At 37.3% G+C, this 18,201-nt stretch overlaps 1 protein-coding gene across 2 annotated transcripts in view; it reads left to right on the top strand.

Moving 5' to 3' along the window:
- The window catches only part of Tenm3 (teneurin transmembrane protein 3), a 613,899-nt gene that overhangs the window by 497,328 nt on the left and 98,370 nt on the right, over positions 1-18,201 (top strand). For both annotated transcript variants that reach the window (XM_013513154.1, XM_013513152.1), the window contains exons 8-12: positions 2,352-2,562; positions 2,985-3,086; positions 3,279-3,473; positions 4,550-4,750; positions 11,487-11,672. In XM_013513154.1, coding sequence (XP_013368608.1) covers positions 2,352-2,562; positions 2,985-3,086; positions 3,279-3,473; positions 4,550-4,750; positions 11,487-11,672 — 895 coding nt within the window. The remainder of the gene's footprint in view (positions 1-2,351; positions 2,563-2,984; positions 3,087-3,278; positions 3,474-4,549; positions 4,751-11,486; positions 11,673-18,201) is intronic.

Here is an 18,201-nt window from a genome sequence, read left to right as displayed (position 1 = left end):
TGATTACTTTAGTGTAAATGGGAACTTTTCTTTAGGTGTGTCAGTAACCCTCTTAAGTCCTGCATGAAATGTCCCTACAGAAGGGCTTAGCTAGGTAGATACTCAAAAACCATCAGCTGCTTCCTCCCACTGCCATCACTCCCCACCCAGGCTTATTTGATTGTTCATAGCATGCTGTAAATGGCACTATGATAATGGTAAAGATTGTGATTATGTGCTTGAAAGTCTAGTTAAGACTCAAAATTTCCTCTCTTTTGCTTCCTCAGTTATTGTGTTTAACACATTTGTGACAGGTCCATAACTCGTATATCTCATTGCCGGGCAACTCTCAACCACCAGTGGTACCTGCATGACCGTCACATCAGGGGGCATGGCATGATACCTTCTGGGGATCAGCGGGCCTTTTGATGAGACAGTCATGCATGTTGCACTGGTGATTCAAGCCAGCGTGAATGTGTTATTGTTAGGGGGAAAATTATATGCAATATGCCATTTTTTTCTGTTACTTTCCCCTGCTAATATAAACATTTAAATCTGATGAGGAAAAGTGCCTTATTGGAAATAGGTACACCTTTCACAACTGCTGAATTAATTTTCATCTGATAATTAGGGAATAAAATTCCAGTGACATTTTTATAGGTTAAGTAGCCACCCACATGCCATTATTTTCCTCCTTAAAAGAAAAAAATGAAGAAAACTTTGAGTGCTAATTTAATTATTCCCTTTTTACACATATTTCTCATGATAATTTATATATTGTACATATGTTTTATACTTTATGTACATATGCAGATATATATAGTAAGTCCCTGATTTATGAACGAGTTCTGTTCCAGGAGAATGATCGTAAATCAGATTTGTTAGTAATCCAACAAAGTGAGTCTTATACAGTACACCTGTGAAAGTTTACAACTCAAACGTTCATAAGGCAGGACTTACTATACTACCATAGGGTGTTTTTCACCATCAATATGTCTCAGGAATAACGTGAAATTTGGTAACTGTCTATAAAAACTGAAGTACCCTACTTTTAAGAAACTATTATCTAAAAAGTTTTGTTATGTCTTCTGAATTCTCTGTATGATCTCTGCTTACCAAATTTTACCTTGTTGTTACCAGTCATATTCCAGAGTTTAAATTCTCTAGTTCTATCCTTCTACCCTTAGTGTTTACGATAATCTTATTAAAACAAAACCTAGGTTTAATGATGACTTACCTAGCATGAGGTTATCATAAGGCATGTGAACTTTCACTGCCAGCCCTTCAGTCTTCTCTCTTGTTGAATTTCTTCAGATTTTTTCTCAAAGATGGAAAGGCAGCTTGTTATGTTTTTAATCTGATCATTTCTAAGTAAAAGAACTTCAGGATTTCTCCACGATGCTTGAAGTGGTGATGTTAGGGTCACAGAAGAGGGGAGCAGGTTGTGGTAGGAACAACCCACGCTGTGGAGCAAAGTGCACCTGCCAAAGTTCATGTGCCAACCCCACCCTTCAGGGTATATGACCCTGCCGAGGCTCCCCAAGAGTCACCCTTTATCCTTAAAATTAACTAATAATGCTTTCCCAAAAGAGTTCGTGTGGGGTTTAAAAATAACCCCACTAGAGTAAGTATCCAAAAATAGCTACTACTACATGATTATTTTAACAAAGGAGAGAAAGACTTTAAGAGATCGTCTAAAGGTCTAGGACCCCTAGTTGCGCACATCTGTAATCCCAACTATTCCATAGGCTGAGACAGGAGGATCATATGTTTGAGCTCAGCCTGGGCAATTCAGCAAGGCCCTGTGTCAGCGATGGTGAACCTTTTAGTGATAACAAACAGCCTGCTGTAGCTGTCCTGCGTAAATAATAGGTTCACCCCCACCATCCTGCGTAAATAATAAAATTTTGAAAATTGATAGGGTTTAGCTCAGTAGTAGAGAGCTTCCATGACATGTGTGAGGCCATGGGTTCCTTCTCCAGCATGAGAAAAAATGGGGGTGGAGGCAGTATCTAATGGTTTAAGTGAAATATGGATTTGGAGTATAAACTCATATAGATGTTACCTCTATATCCCAAACTACCTAAGCTCATCAAATACTTTCTTAATTGGCAAAATTGAATAAATGTGGAAAATGTATTATCTAATAAGGAAAAAAATGGTTTGTCTAAATCAACAGTGGTGTGCACTAGATAGTTTCCTTCATCCCTGTCTTCACAGGGAAAATTACATGTGTGCCTGTCAGTCAGGAACTTTTTTCTAACATATGGATTAGCCAAAGAGAGAAACTGGAAGGGTAAAAGAACAGAGAGGCATAACCACATAATCATAATTCTGACTATGAACACGGTTTTCCTGGTCCTTGTCCCCAGTACGACTTTGTGGAACTCCTGGATGGCAGCAGGTTGATCGCAAGAGAACAGCGGAATCTGGTGGAGGCTGAGAGAGCGGGTCGGCAGGCAAGGTCCATCAGCCTCCACGAAGCTGGCTTCATCCAGTACTTAGATTCTGGGATTTGGCATCTGGCTTTTTATAACGATGGGAAGAATGCAGAACAGGTGTCTTTTAACACCATTGTTATAGGTAAGAACGCTCTTCAAGCGTCTTCTCCTGGCTGCAGCCTAAACACTGTGTCGAATAGAAACTAAATGATTCTTACTAATTTTGAGTGATTCCTGGGGTATTAAAGCCCTAGGTAAAATATGAGAGATACATTTAAGTTGTTCATTTGTGCATATGTGACAAACCTCAAAGCCTGGAAAGAAAATACTACTTGAAATTAATTTGGGGGAAGGAGAGTCTATCATGAAAACATTTCAAAAATCTGCATTTGAAGTGGGACTGTTTCCCTTTCTGACTTGAATGCTGCAGTATAAATGAATCCGTTTTTTTTGTATGGAGCAAGCCGTCATACTTCATTCAACACTAGCTAAAATGATCAAAGTGGCAGAGTATCTTTTGTAAGAGGCAGGCTCTCCAACAAGTGTTTGTTATCTTTCCTCCAGAGTCTGTGGTGGAATGCCCTCGAAATTGCCATGGAAATGGAGAGTGTGTTTCTGGAACTTGCCATTGTTTTCCAGGATTTCTGGGTCCGGATTGTTCAAGAGGTATGCAAGTGAGATTCCCTTCTTAAGCCGATATAAATAAGCTGTAGAAACACAAGTAATTCAGAAAACTACCAAGACGGGAAAGAAAAGGGGGAAACTTGGCATATTACTTGTTCTACCAATGTGTCTTTCCTTTCAGAACCTCGGTGGAAAATGTGGCCGTTAATTCTTGTGTCGTGTTTTATTTCACAGCAGCCTGTCCGGTGCTGTGCAGTGGCAACGGGCAGTACTCCAAGGGCCGCTGCCTCTGTTTCAGCGGCTGGAAGGGCACCGAGTGTGATGTGCCGACTACACAGTGTATTGACCCGCAGTGTGGGGGTCGTGGGATTTGTATCATGGGCTCCTGTGCTTGCAACTCAGGATACAAAGGAGAAAATTGTGAAGAAGGTAAACATGTCAGTATTTACAGAAGTCTATTGTTGTCTTCATAAAGAAACAGATTATAGCCGTGATCTTTAGTTTGGCAGATGAATCTCTCTTTTCATATGCTTGCTTATGTAAGTAATTTCAATTTCCATACTTACGAAGGCATTTTTAAACATTTTAACTAATAAAAAGGCCAATATCAATGGCCTCTTTGCTCTTTTGCAGTAGCATGAATAATTCTCTATTTTTACTCAGAACCTAAGCAAACATTTGTGCTTTGCAACCAACAGTGGCCTATTGGTTATTTTTTCTTTTTGTAGTTTTTCACATCGATGCCAGCTTCTAAATTGAGCACTTTGACATCTCTAGAAAGAAACAGTAATTGAACATGAGAGATGAATGAGAATGAGCACATCACAGATTTGTTCCAAAACTACATGTAATGATGAGAGCCTAGATACCATACTGTACAGTGCAGTGAAATTGTTTTTTTCAAAAAGCAAAAAAGCACCATTTCCGTTCTTCAATCAAATTGATTTTATTGATCTGCACTCACAAAGTAATGCAGTTAAGTCCCTGGAATTAAATTTTCAGGCCATTGACCCTACAAGTGTAAAGTTTTATTGAGTCAAATTGCTAAATTAAATCTCATCATCTAAAGCACATTAAAGTGAATTAAGAAGGATAGAGAGTATGCAACTCATTTATTTCTCAAACAATTTGAAGATACCATGCAGCTGTCAGTGCTCAGTGGTCATGGATTAGTTCAACTGATACAGATTTTGTTCTAGAAAAGGCAGTACTTATTCTAATTTGACAGAGCAGACAGCAGTAGTCTGAAATCCCAAGAGCATATTTGTGTAATTCATGAAAATTACAGGTCCTTCCAAGAGTCTTAGTTACCTGAATGGCATTGGGTTGATTCTTAATGCTTTATTGTATTATAACTGCATTTTTTAGAAACAAGTGCTTGAAAATGGTAGATATATCATTATCAAAAATGTACATATAAATTAGATTAGGATTTAATTCTTTATTCTAAATATACTGTGATATCTACCAAGTTTAATGAAATTGTTCTCTTTTCTTGGCACTAGCTGACTGTCTAGACCCTGGATGTTCTAACCATGGTGTGTGTATCCATGGGGAATGTCACTGTAACCCAGGATGGGGTGGTAACAACTGTGAAATACTGAAGACCATGTGTCCAGACCAATGCTCTGGTCATGGAACGTATCTCCAAGAAAGTGGCTCCTGTACTTGTGACCCTAACTGGACTGGTCCAGACTGCTCAAATGGTGAGATTAATAAATTCAGTACAATAAGATACTTACTATGATATTTATCTAAAGATTATGACATCTTAGTTTTTAAAGCACACTTACTTAACTGTATACAAATTATAACAAAGTGATTATTTATGTATATAATGTTAAAAGTAGTTGTTTTAATGGAGAGAAAGGAGATGAGCTTAGCCAAATTGGTACTGAAGTTTCCCCTCCAGGATTATTGGGATGAAGACTATTTAATTTCCATAATACACCCTGTCCTCTTAACTTTCACTTTACAGAACTGCCGATTGAAACTTGCCTCCCTGTAGGGCTAGGTAAGGCTTGGGGATTTATACAGAAAAGACTCAAAAAAAAAGTTATTTGGCAACATAAGGCTAAGCATGATCACAGTAAAGACATACACAGTATAAATATTACATAGAATGGCCCAACATTGAATTTTTAATTATAGTATTATAATAGAAATGGCAGTTCGTAATTTTATTCAGTCAACCAGGTTTATTATTGAGCACTTACCATGTGCATGGCATTGTGATAGGCTCTGTAGGAATAGAACAATAATGAATCATACTTACCCTCAATAACAGTGGTTTTCAAATTTTTGACCATGACCTACCATCATAAATATAGTTTTACAATGTGACCCAGTATATGCACATGCTCATACACATACTGAAGTGGACATTTAATGAAGGGACAGGCACTGATATTTTTAAAGTGTCTTTATTTTCAAGTGCTGATTACAACTCATGGACTAATTCCACGGTATTCTCACATATTAGTTATACAGTTTGATTTTTTTTTTTTTTTTTGTACCGAGAGTCGAACTCATGACCTTGCACTTGCCAGGCAGGAGCTTGTGCCACTGAACTATATCCTCAGCCCTAGTTATACATTTTAAGAAGATGCTGTTCTAGCCTGGAGATCAGTTTAATTTTGTAGATATGTTTAACATGTGTGAAATAGTTAGAAACCAATGCCATTACATGTCTTGTTATATAGAATAATATGCCAAATCTGTTGAACATTCAGAGGAGTGATGCTACCTTAATGAATACCAAAAGTATGCAAGGAGGCTTTTGTGAACATTTCTTGCCTTCACTTAAACATGGCCATCTGGGGGTTACTGGAAGAGATACGCTTTGACTAGAGGAATAGTAGTAGAAAGTACCTGAGAACATGAACTGTGAAGTCAGGTACATGGGTTCCTACGCAGATGTATTCCTACAGGGATAAGCAGCCTTTGGCAAATGACTATCATATGGATTAGTTTACCCACTGTGCAATCATAGGACATTCTTTAGAGATGCCCTGGAAATTACTTGTATTAATGTATAGAGAGTACTTAGTATAATTAATAAAAAATACAAAATGCAATATTTTAATAATAAATTCTAAATACAGTTTCTAGTACCATTACTAAATACAGTTGCTACTGTCACTACTATTAGCAATGGTACAACTTAAAGAAATATTATGTACACAGAATGGTAGGGAAAAAAATGTGGAGGTAAAAGCTAGGTTGGGCACCATTGTGGTTGCAGTTTAGAAATGATGTTTTAGACAGAGAAGAATTGACTCATGACAGTGTGCTCATGGATATGGTGAGAGTAGGATTTTAGGAGAGGTGTCATGTAGCTTATGCCGGAGAGCAGCAATAGACTTCAAATGCTAGAAGACAAATGCAAGAACTTTCTAGAAGTGTGAGACTGTGAGAGCATGAAGGAGTTTCAAGTCAGTAAAAATGAAAAAGATAAAAATGAACACATTTGAAAGGAGAAAGATGTAAGACTCGCTGAAAAAGTAGAATCGAGAAGCTGATGAGAAGAGTTGTAAGTCTGAAGGAAAACTATGGTTGCTATTTATGTCTGTGAATGAGGCAAGAAAACTAGGGAAAGTGGTGCTGATTGAAGATGCGCTGGGAAGTGAAACGTAAGGAGTTCTGCATGGGTACGCAAACTAAGCAAAAATAAAGAGGATAACGAAGAAGGTGAAGGAGGAAGAATAGAAAAACAAGAGAAGAAAAAGGGAAGACAAGAGAAAAGGAGGAAGAAGGAAAAGGACGGATTTTAGTGGTGTTGAGCAAACAAAAGCATTGGGCATAAATCTTAGGCACATCCTTCCCACACTGATGTCCCTCTTCTCTAAAATGGTGAAGAGGCCAGACGTGATGCACACCTGTAATCCCAGCACTCGGGAGGCTGAGGCAGGAGGATCATTGCCAGTTCGAGGCCAGTGTGGGCTACAAAGTGAGCTCAAGGCCAGCCTGAACTGCATAGCAAGACTCTGTCTCAAAAAGACAAAATAAAATATAATAAAATAAAATAAAATAAAATGGTAAAGAATGTGAAAGTCAACTGCTTGAGGTCAACTGTTCAACTAACCATCCTATAGCTGAATACCAGCAACATATTGAACTTCTCTCTACTTCAGTCTTTATCTGTAAAATGGAGTTAATAATATACCACTTTATACAATTGTGATAAAGATTAAATGAGTTAGCATGTGAAAATCATTTGGAATTGTGCCTTATACACAAGAAGTACTTAATAAGTGTTAAGTTATAGAAGTAACCATTAAGAGAAGTTTCACTATTAATAGAAGTAGTGGTAATAGTAACAGTAGTAAATAGGGGTAACGTTATAGTCTGTGTCTCAATGTCCCCCCAAAGCCTCATGCAGTAAGGGGGCGGGCTTCTAGAGTTTCTGATTGACTCATGGTCCAGTGCTGGGACTATGGGTGTGAGTGCTACCTCCACAAACTGTGAGCTAAATAAACCTTCCCTAATTGTGGGGTCAGGTATTTTGTCTCAGCAATAAGAGAAAAGTAACCAAGACAGGTAATATTTTAAAGACTAGTTATAGTTTGTCTTTCTTAATTCCTCACTAATTCAGAGGAACTTCCACATAAAAGTATTAACTGGTTATAGTTCCACAAACGTGAAATTTATGAAATGCAAATTATTTCATATATTAGTATGATTTAATGATAAATCAAAATAAAGTATTGCTATCTGATTCAAATGCTTTTCATGGGGAGAAGGGACTTGTCATTTTTACAAATTGTGCTTTCCTGGCATTTTGAGACACCTGGGTGATATCCCTGCTACCCCATGACTCCATATCAGCATGACAGATTTAGCATCTTCAATTTAAATTGAACCCTGAAAACCCAACCTAAAGGACATTTTCTATAGGACAATTTGTAATACTGGTGAAGTGTTTCTATTCAGCCTGTAACTAAATATACGAAAACAAGCTTTCTTCCTCTCTCCTTCCCCTTCTTCCTGCTTTATTTTTCCTCCCTCATCTTTTGGCCATACTCCTCTGAAAGCTAACAAGGTTTACAGTATATTTATTACTGATTTATAAGTATATTAGTTGATTCTGAGAGCTTGAGAAACCAGAAACTTTGTTGGCAAATTTATAACTGCTAGAACAAATAACATGTATAGGATAAACAAGAATAAAAACATGACTTGGATTCTGGATTATATAAGGACCGGAATGTCCCACTAAAGAAGTGTGGGAAATCCTTGCCAGTCAACATTTATCAAGCATGGGTTCATGACCTCATTTAGAGTACCGCATGAACTTGTTTTGTCCATTTTTTTACATATATATTTTTAGGCTGGATGTAGTGTTCCACATCTGTAATCTAAGGAACTCAGGAGGCTGAAACAGGATAATTAGGAGTTCACAAGACCATCCTGGACAACACAGCAAGGACCCCATCTCAAAAACAAAAACAAAAAAGTATATATGGGAAGGGGAAGCACAAAATAGGCATTTAGTTATTTCTGGATTTATTTACATTTCCAGTTTCTGTACTAAAATATGCATTGCACAAAAAATACCCAATTAAATTTTACAGAAATAATTACTTGTGCAGTGGTCTCTTATGCCTCTGTCAGTAAAATACGTGTAATAATATTAGCTACAAAGTATAGTAATAGTTACTTGAAATATTGTTATTCTGGTTTACTTACCACAGTTATCCAACTAAGAAAGGAATAAGCATAATAGCACTTTTTGATTCATATAAAGTCATTGTGATATATTACTTATATTATTTTATTTAAGTATTACTTATAATTGATAATAAATAGCTCCAAAGATAATTCAGCCTTCTTCATCCTGCTACAAATAGCAAATGTTTGTGTATGTATATGTTAATTCAAAGATTAAACTGTCAAAATCACATATAAAATTGCATATTTAGATTTAATTTTATTCATACTGATATAATTATTATATTAGTTGAAAATCTGTTTCGCCTATATACCAAATTTTACTCATTTAGTAATAATAAGTGGAGAACTTTGTTCTATTCGTCTTTATATGATGCATAAAAAGGAACTTGGAATATATTAAAACTTTCTCTCATAGAACTGAATAATGAGTATAGTATTCTTTTGAACAAAGTAATTAAGTAAAGAAAAATTCTTTATTGACCTTTGCTATTAACACGTTCATTTGGGGCCATAATTCTTGTGTTTCGCTGCTGGGCAGCTTGAACCACCAGTGGTACATGCATGACTGTCCCATTGGGTGGCTTGTTACTAATTTTATTAGTAAAAAGACCAATAAAAGTGGTTAGATCCGTTTATACCACCACGAGCACAAGCCCACAGTGGGACAGTCATGCATATGCAACCCACAAGTGGTTCAAGCCTGCGGAAGCAAATTAATTGCAAAAAGAAAACTTATGTAGAGTTAATAGTAAAAATCTTAAATATGGTTACATTCACTTTTTAAAAATACCTGACCTCATATGCCCCTGATTTATCTGGCCACTGCACAGTTCTCTTTAAAAGCTTATTAAAACATTATTAATTTATAAGTGTGGCTTAAAGTTTACAAGCGGTGTAATTCTGATGTTCTAACTAAATGAATCCTAAAGGAAAACACCACACTAGCTACTGCTTTTGTTGTTGTGCAAATAACCTTCAGATATCTAAATTCAATAAAAGAGTAAATTTTACACCTGAAGAAACATTTGTTTAAGCAGCTTGAAGAGAAGAAATGAATTATTTCTGTCAGAAAGTTTATAGGTTTGAAAGCAACAGAGCTTTCCTCTATCTTCATCAGCAGTTTGTCCATTAATTAGCCCTTCAGTTCCACTTCAATTAAATTAACTCTAATTAATAAGTTCATTACAAAGATTGACGCACCTTGCTCAAAGCTAGTGTGCTAACCGCTGATAAACACCTTCACCCTAATGAAAAATTGATTAGATTGAATAAAAAGGGTGCCTCAGAAAGAAACGGCTCTCTTCTGGAGCTGAGTTGATGTTATGTTGCTCTGAAGTTAATCAAACCATCTTGGATTTCTTAATCAAAAATTTAATTCAAAAGAGAAAATGTGCCACAGACCAAAAAAATAAGGAAGGAAAAGGGAAAAATCCTCACATAGTACTCTCTCCCAATTAATAGTCCTGGGTGTTGTTCACTTGTTTATGAAAAATGTTACAACCTTAATAAGCCTTGATACAGTATTTAAAGTTAGGGGCTGGGGATTTAGCTCAGCGGCAAAAGCGCCTGCCTGGCAAGCGCAAGGTCGTGAGTTCAGTTCCCGGTACCGGAGAAAAAACCAAAAGAAAAAAATAAATAAATAAATAAAAAATAAAGTTAATCCTGTGAAATGGAAAATCACAATACCCAGGAAATGTTATTTGGGGAACAAATGGAGAGAATGGAAGCATGTGTGGCTGCATATACAGTTACTAATTTTTTAAGTTAGAGAAAAAGGGCTGTAGTGTATTTTCTATTTGTTAGAAACAATTTCAAAGTTGTTATTGTAAGACATTTTTATCTTTGAAAGAAAACCCAAACTAAAAAATAGTCATATAATCTTAGGACAAAAAGTATAGTCAACTTATAGTTAATTTTATATGTGAAGAATAAAGAGTAAAATATCTTTCAGTGTTCCCTTTCCCTCCCTCTCTCCCTCCTCTCAACTGGATCTAGTTAGAGCTTCTCAGAGAGCTTTAAGGAAAAAAAAACATATTTCAAATGTCTTTTTAAAAGACTTAACCTGGTGTTACAGTTTTTGCAGTTATTTGGTCACTTTCAGTAATTGCAATTATTGAACAAATGACAGTCAGTAGTTATATGTATTATTAAACTGGTTTTCTACTATGTGAGCTAAGCAATTTGTATCTGTCAACTATACAATTTGCTAAATAGGAGAAATAACAATTTCCTTTATTTAACCAGAATTTCTGCATGTCTGAAGCAAGCTAATGTACTTTCTATGTGGATTTTTCTTAATGAAAGTTTTTTTGACATTTAAAATTAAAGAATGGCATTGGAAATAATCCCCTTTCAATTCTTGATAAATGTGTGAAACCCAAAACTTACGAGACCCCACATGTTTAGCTACTGAACTAAGTCATTAATTTGGTATGTGTGTATGTATTCTTGGTTGCCGAATGATACTTTCCAGAATATTTATACATAAATATGACTACCCTATAGATATTTTACATATAAAGTAAGAAATATTTCTAATAAAATTGTCATATGTATTTTATGCACCATTACAGCCATATATAAAATTAAATAATGAGTAAGGAAGTCAAATGTTATGATTCATAGTTCCTACTAACCAATGCTGAAGTTTTCCTTGTATACAAGAACTGCTGGTTTATTTTTCAATGATTCTATTCTTCACCTTGACAAGCTCCTTCTCACTACTCCCCTCTGTTCTCTCCTGCTCTGCTTCCGCTTTGTCCAACATAGAAATATGCTCCGTGGACTGCGGCTCACATGGTGTCTGCATGGGAGGCACTTGTCGCTGTGAGGAAGGCTGGACGGGCCCGGCGTGCAATCAGAGAGCATGCCACCCTCGCTGTGCGGAGCACGGGACCTGCAAGGATGGCAAGTGCGAGTGCAGCCAAGGGTGGAACGGAGAGCACTGCACCATCGGTAGGCCCCCTGCACTTACGCTTATTGATTGATTGATTCATTGTGGCTGGGATGGAACCCAGGGCCTGTGCATGCTAGGCAAGGGCTCTACCACTGAGCTACACCCCAGCCCTTAACTCTACTTTTGACCTATCCTCAATCTGTTGTGAAAGAGCTGAAATCATTGGCTGTTTTTCAACTTGGAAAAAGCTTGTTTCTTCACACTGGTTTTTAGTTGTCTTCCTTAAAAAGAAATCTCTTGTTTTTTTTACTTATGACTGTCATTTTATAATGGCAGTTCACTCCTTTTAGGACAACCGTCATAAGTGAAAAATATAGAAGTGTTTTCATTTTTTTGTGATGACCATAAAAATGGACTCACATAAAGAAAATTTAATGTCTGATTTATAACAGACTTGCACTGACTGTTCTTACTGTTCCCTATTACTACTGCAGTCATGTTTTACTTTCAAAATTCAAAAATGTCTTCAAATGTATGGCCTTCTTGATCTCTGTAGATTCCAGAACCACACATCTTACATGTGTTGATATGTCTGTATAAACGATGTGTGAATTTTTATGAATTTATTTTGCAGTATCACTAGGAATAAATAGAATACATGTCTAGCTATTCTTAAATCTGTATGCTTAACACTTTAAAATGTGATAACATTCTTGAATATATGTAGGTTAAATAAAGCAATCAAATGGGTGTTTAAAATCAAAGTGATTTTTTAAACAAAAAAGGAGAGTTTCATATGATAGTATTCAGCAAGGATATAAAACATATAGAACATAAATAATGTTGCATTTTCAAGATATTCAAAGTCAATGCTTTTACTATTCAAGAAAATATTCACTTAAAAAAAAATAAGCCAGCTGGTGCTACACACATGTAACCCTAGCAACTGGGAGGCTGACGCAGTAGGATCACAAGTTGGAGGTCAGGCTGGGCTACCTAGGGAGTTCAAAGCCAGCCTGAACTATACAGAAGACCCTGTCTCAAAAAACTAAACCCTAAAATGTGTAAGTAATAAATTTTAACCTTGATTCAGTAGAAGTATACAGCACAAATTAAAAATGGAAAATTTCTATAGAAATTTCAGAATTTGAGGTGTAGTGCTTTTCCATATTGTTTTATGTCCTTAGGGTAAAATTTGATGAGGCTGTTGGGGGTATTAAATGATTTTATTCTTCCAGTATATCTAAGTATTATATATTTCACTATTTTGTTTAAAGGAATACAGTAAACTGGAATTTTGTCCTGGGAAAATTGAAATCGCAAAAATTTTATAATATTGTCACAATTATGTAAAGTTTTTTATAACCTTATTGACATCCCTGCCATCGGTTTCAAGGGTCCTCCAACCACTCCACTTTGGTATCTACTAGGATGACCGCGGGACTCAGAGGGGGTTGGGTTCCTGGCTATACTTATGAGTGATGAAGAAAGAAAAAGCACATCAGGTAGAATTAAGAGGAATCCATGCCCAGGCTTCCTTAGGTTTTTTCCCTCCAATTCTGAGAGGTCCCACGGAGCCTGTTCCTTTCTCCGGCAATGAAATGTATCAACACTGGGGCAGTATTTTTGCCACAGAAAGCCTAGTTAAGACCATCTTCTGTCCACCACAATCACAAAAATTCCAGACTCCCAGAAGAAGAAAAGGATTCAGTGCTCCAGCTGGGCAAGAGAACCTTATCAGTGTAGGCAACACAGATGTTCAGACCAAGCAAAGAGCACCCCTGCAGGTTCCTAAGAGAGGGCAGCTATGCTCTTCCCTCTACACTGCCCTGAGGGACTCTCTTGTTGAATGTGAGCTCACTGCCTGCATCTGAGGACAAGTTAGTTTTTGCTGAAGTCAACCACAAAGGCACACGTTCTCAGCACTTGCAGAGTGCCTGTGCCCACAGTTGGGAGCTGGCTTCCCCTCCCCTGCTCTTTGAGAGAGGCTTCACAGGGCAGTAGCAACATGATGTTCATCTGAAGTACCTGAAGGCAGAGAAAGCTTGACGAGCAGGATTTGTGTATCTTTCTGTGGCCATCCAAAGGCAGAGCAGAATCCGTATGACCAAATATCCCCATGCCCCAAATCCCAGAATGCCCACATATCAAAGGCAGGCCCAGAAAAATAGACTTCTTAAAATTTGCGACCCCACCATAAATTAATTCTACCTGGGGGAGAGAATATTTTTATGTATCCAGGAAGTACAACAAATACATGTGCATGTAGCTTTGAAAACCAAGAGATGTAGGAGAAAGTTATTCATATTTACCTTGCCAACCAACAGCTACTCAAAAAACCAGTCTAGAGCCAGGCATGGTGGCGCACGCCTGTAATCCCAGCCCTCATAGGTTGAGGCAGGAGGAGAGACCAGCCTGGGCTACAAAGTGAGCTCAAGGCTGGCTTGAACTGCATAATGAGACACTGACTCAAAAACAAACAAACAAACAAAAAAACATTCTATTGTTGGGTCCTCACTGGCACTGGCAATATTATGTGGTTAATAGTTTCCCACAGATGAGCTATTCTTGAACAACTTTCTAGTTGTTTGGAACAAACTGGATTTTTATTAGTAACAGATCTTTTTATTATAGTTTAGTGTGTCTTGCAATGCTTGCTTATAATTCCATTATATATTGTTTACATTAATTTTGTTGTGTTTATATCTGCTTCATTTTCTTTTTCTTTTCTTATTAGTACATGTTTGCAGTACCTAATGATTACATTCACTGTAGGGTGTTGGTACATGGACATGGCATTTAAATTCCCTTCTTTTTCCCCCCTCCCTCTATTCTTCTTTTATTTTTCTAGCATAAGATTCATTTATTTATAAGACATTATAAAGTTATCATATATACAAATTGAAAACCAGACTAATAGGCCAAAGAAGTTATAAAACATGTAAGATAATTGTGCCAAGTCAAGGGACACTTTTAGATACATGGTCTGCACTGCATTACAATATCTTTTTCTTTCTTGCTCTTTCTTCCTATTTTTTTATTTTGGACTTTATAGATATAGTTTTTCATATAAAAGAAACCGTGGGATATGTAAGTTCATGTGTCTGAGTTACTTCACTTATGGTGAAGTCTCAAAGTTGGTGAAGACCAAATTATGGTCTCAAAGTGCATCCATTTTCCTACAAATGACTCGTTTATCATTTTAATGGCAGAGTCATACTCCATTCAAAATAAATCTTCGATGTGAACCTTTTAAAAGGTGTACAAACCCTTTAAATCATTGTTTTGCTATTTTAGATGATTAGAAATTAATTATTCCAGATTTTGGTATACAAGATCCCATTGCCTTTTCCTGTTTAACTCACTGCCTATGTAGCTGTCGGCAAGGGACCATTTGTGAGTCACTGATGAAGCAACCAGGAAACTCGGGAACATTTTCTCCATTGGGAGGGTTACAGTTCTGTGCATCTCTTCTGAGTTTCAGCCCTTACGTATCTGTCTGGAAGAAGTGCCACTTTATGAGAGAATACTCAAAATCAGCAAGATGTTTTTCTTTCTCCATATTAGGTGTCATCTCATTGAATACAAACAAGGAGGATAATTCAAAAAGAGGCGCAGAAAAAATTGAGCAGACATTTTCAACAGAAGCAAAGAATAGTTTTCATTACTCATCTCACTGTCATCATAAACTCCGTTCATGCTTTCATAAAACCTAGGCATGTTGATGTCAAAATAGGTTATGAATTTAGAGTATTCTTTGAAGCCTTTCTCCACTTGAAAGGATTCCATCCTAATATTTTTGTTAATGTGTTCGTATTTTCCTCTTGTTATGAATCATGAGTTCAACAAGTTAGGCGTATTCATCTGCAGAGTCATTGTTCCAAGTCCTTCTCTTGTCTTGGATTAGACATTGACTAGTGATGCATGCAGAGGAAAAATAAAACAAAGGGGAATTTACTTTTAACAATGTCATTATTAAAATAAATACCTCTTTCTTCCTTCGCAGAAAGGATTTATGATTGTTGGACCCTTTTATAATGAAAGTAACATAAGTGAACCACATCAAATAAGTACTGTGCCATGCAAATGTGGTTTAGCAGAAGTAGCACTGATACAAAATCTCAACTACAAAAATATCCTCTTTTATATGTGACCATTACATAAAAGGGTGCAGCGATTGTTGTACCCGGGTGCCTACCTTTGTTTTTCATAAGATAGGAAAGATGTAAGAATAGAGGATCAAGAAGTGAATTAAAAATATTTGAATATAATTAAATCTATAAGTAACAGTTGACATTATTAGAATATTATATTGCTGTCCATATAACAAAACTAAATAATTCTGCACTGAGAGTTAAAGTGGGTCTGATTTGTGAATTGTGAGATACTAGCCATGACCTAATTAAATGAATTCGCATTAACAAATCTATAACCGTGTATCTGAAATCTGAAGCCATGTAAAGGCAGCTTAATTGGTTCACCTTGTCTTATGTAGGGGAAGAGGGTAAACTGCTACAGGATTGGCCTGTGGCTAAAAGTAAGTGCCCACAGATGCAACCCAAATACTATGCCAGTGTCTGCTGAACAAGTGTAGGCAGAGTACGATACTGACTAAATATCCTGGGCAATGACAAATCCTATTTTTAAACATATAACTTCCACAAGAACCATTCTTTTTAGCATTCATTGACAAGATTTTTTCCTAAACTCATCTATTTCTATCTGAGAGCATTGGAGGCTGTAGATAAGATTAAGAGGTAAAGAAGAGGAGAGGTTGAATGCGCATCTGATTGTAATCTGCAATGGAAGACTGTTAAGAAGGAAGAGGTGTTTCAGCTCTCCATCTCTAGTTGGGCTAATTGTCTACTGGAGGTAGAGTGGCATTTTTCAATCTCCAGGAGACAGAAATCGAGAAAATAGGCTTGTATTATATAATGTTGGTTAGTTATAATGAAGACCGTCAGGTTCGAAAGCATATTTAAATCCTAGAAGTGTTTGTTTCTTCTTGTTTGCTAGCAGAGCAGTTTTAGAAAAGGAGTGGGTTTTTTTCTTTTTAAACTCTTTCTATCCATTATTGCAAAGGATTAAGTCTCTTGAGCAGTTCTCCTACTGGAAAGACACCTTGAGATCTCTTACAGTTCTAGAAATTTTTAACTACTGATAATTTCTTCTTTATTGGTGAAGTTACTAGATTTAGCATGAGGGTCTCCTTTTTCTCAGTTGCATTTCAGTTTTTATTTTTATTACGGCAAGAAATCGTCTTCACTCTTTCAGATCACTTGGGGTCCATGTTGTAAGATACTATACTTAGCATCCCTCACTTCGTTTTATTTGTTCGTTATTCCTTTTGCTGTTAAGCAGCTGCTCCCTGAGTGCTGGGCCAAAGGCCTGATTCCTTCCCATCTCAATTTGCTGTACTCAATGTCCAGAACCCAAACAGAGAAGAGCGCCAGCAAGGAAGGAATGTATCATTCACTGTGACCACTCTGGAAAGAAACAGGGAAACCTGTGTTCTGAGCCCTGTGTTCAGGGCATTACCTGTGTTCAGAGGTGGGTCCTTGGCTCCAGAAACCATAGAGATGAGAGCCCACCCAGAGGCAACGTAGGCAGGCACATTAGACTTCTGCTATAGCCAGGAGGGAGCCACAGCTCTGACCAATGGGCAGTTCTTGCCGGTGGAGCCATGAACAAAGTAAAGGGGTCCCTAAGGTGCAGGGAGTATCTGGTCCTAACAGTCAGTGTCTGAGCTCAGCTTAGAGAGGTAGATGGTTGGTCAGTGTTGACTTCCAAAGTAAAGCAGGTGTTTAGGAGGCTTATCTTTGCTGGCATCTGTTAGTAGGATCTGCTTGTAGCTATTAGATTTTTAACCTTGGGGCTATGTGTAAGCCCTGGGTCCCCATTTATATCCTTATTTGGTTTTGCTATGAAAGCACAATACAGGCGTGATCCCTGGAGCTCCTTCCCAACATGTGATCATTTTATTTTTTTAGGTGGTTATCTCAGTGGTACTGACAGTAACTTTGGGGTTACATGGTGAACAAAGCAGCTGCCAGAGTAGGGAAGCAAGAATCACGCATAGTTAAGCAGTGTTCGTCAAACTGTGGTCTGGTTGATTATTATCTTAGGGCTGGCTCTCTTAGGTCACGCTGGCTCCAGGAAACCTTTATTGCTTTGGGGTACAACTCGGTTCCCATCCTGAGAGGGTTGCTCCCACTTGGGATGGGCAGCCTTGATTCCAGAGTAACTGCTCCCCCTTGGGTTTGGGGTAGTTGCAGTTCTCATTATAGAGTAATCTGCCCATAAGACTAGCTCTTCTTGAAAACATATTAATTTTCTTATCTTGGTGTCTTCAGCTTTGAAGGGGAAGGAGACATGAGAATTTGGTAAATTTAGGGCTGATCAACCTAGTGATATAGGAAATAGAAACTCCCAATCTGAACGATATCTGGGGTGAGTTTGTGTTCTCTAAAATCAAAGAATGAATTTTAGGAACAACGGAGGTTAGGAGCAGAATATATTTATTGAGGGAAAGAAAGCTCCTGTCCGAGAGAGGGACAGAAGGGGGACCCGAGTGGGTTGCCCTGGGAA

The sequence above is a fragment of the Chinchilla lanigera genome, unplaced genomic scaffold, assembly GCF_000276665.1.
Source record: "Chinchilla lanigera isolate Chin_1 unplaced genomic scaffold, ChiLan1.0 scaffold00002, whole genome shotgun sequence".
Lineage (NCBI taxonomy): Eukaryota > Metazoa > Chordata > Mammalia > Rodentia > Chinchillidae > Chinchilla > Chinchilla lanigera.
Note: the sequence above shows the minus strand (reverse complement) of the source record. Positions and strands in the feature narration are given on the sequence as shown.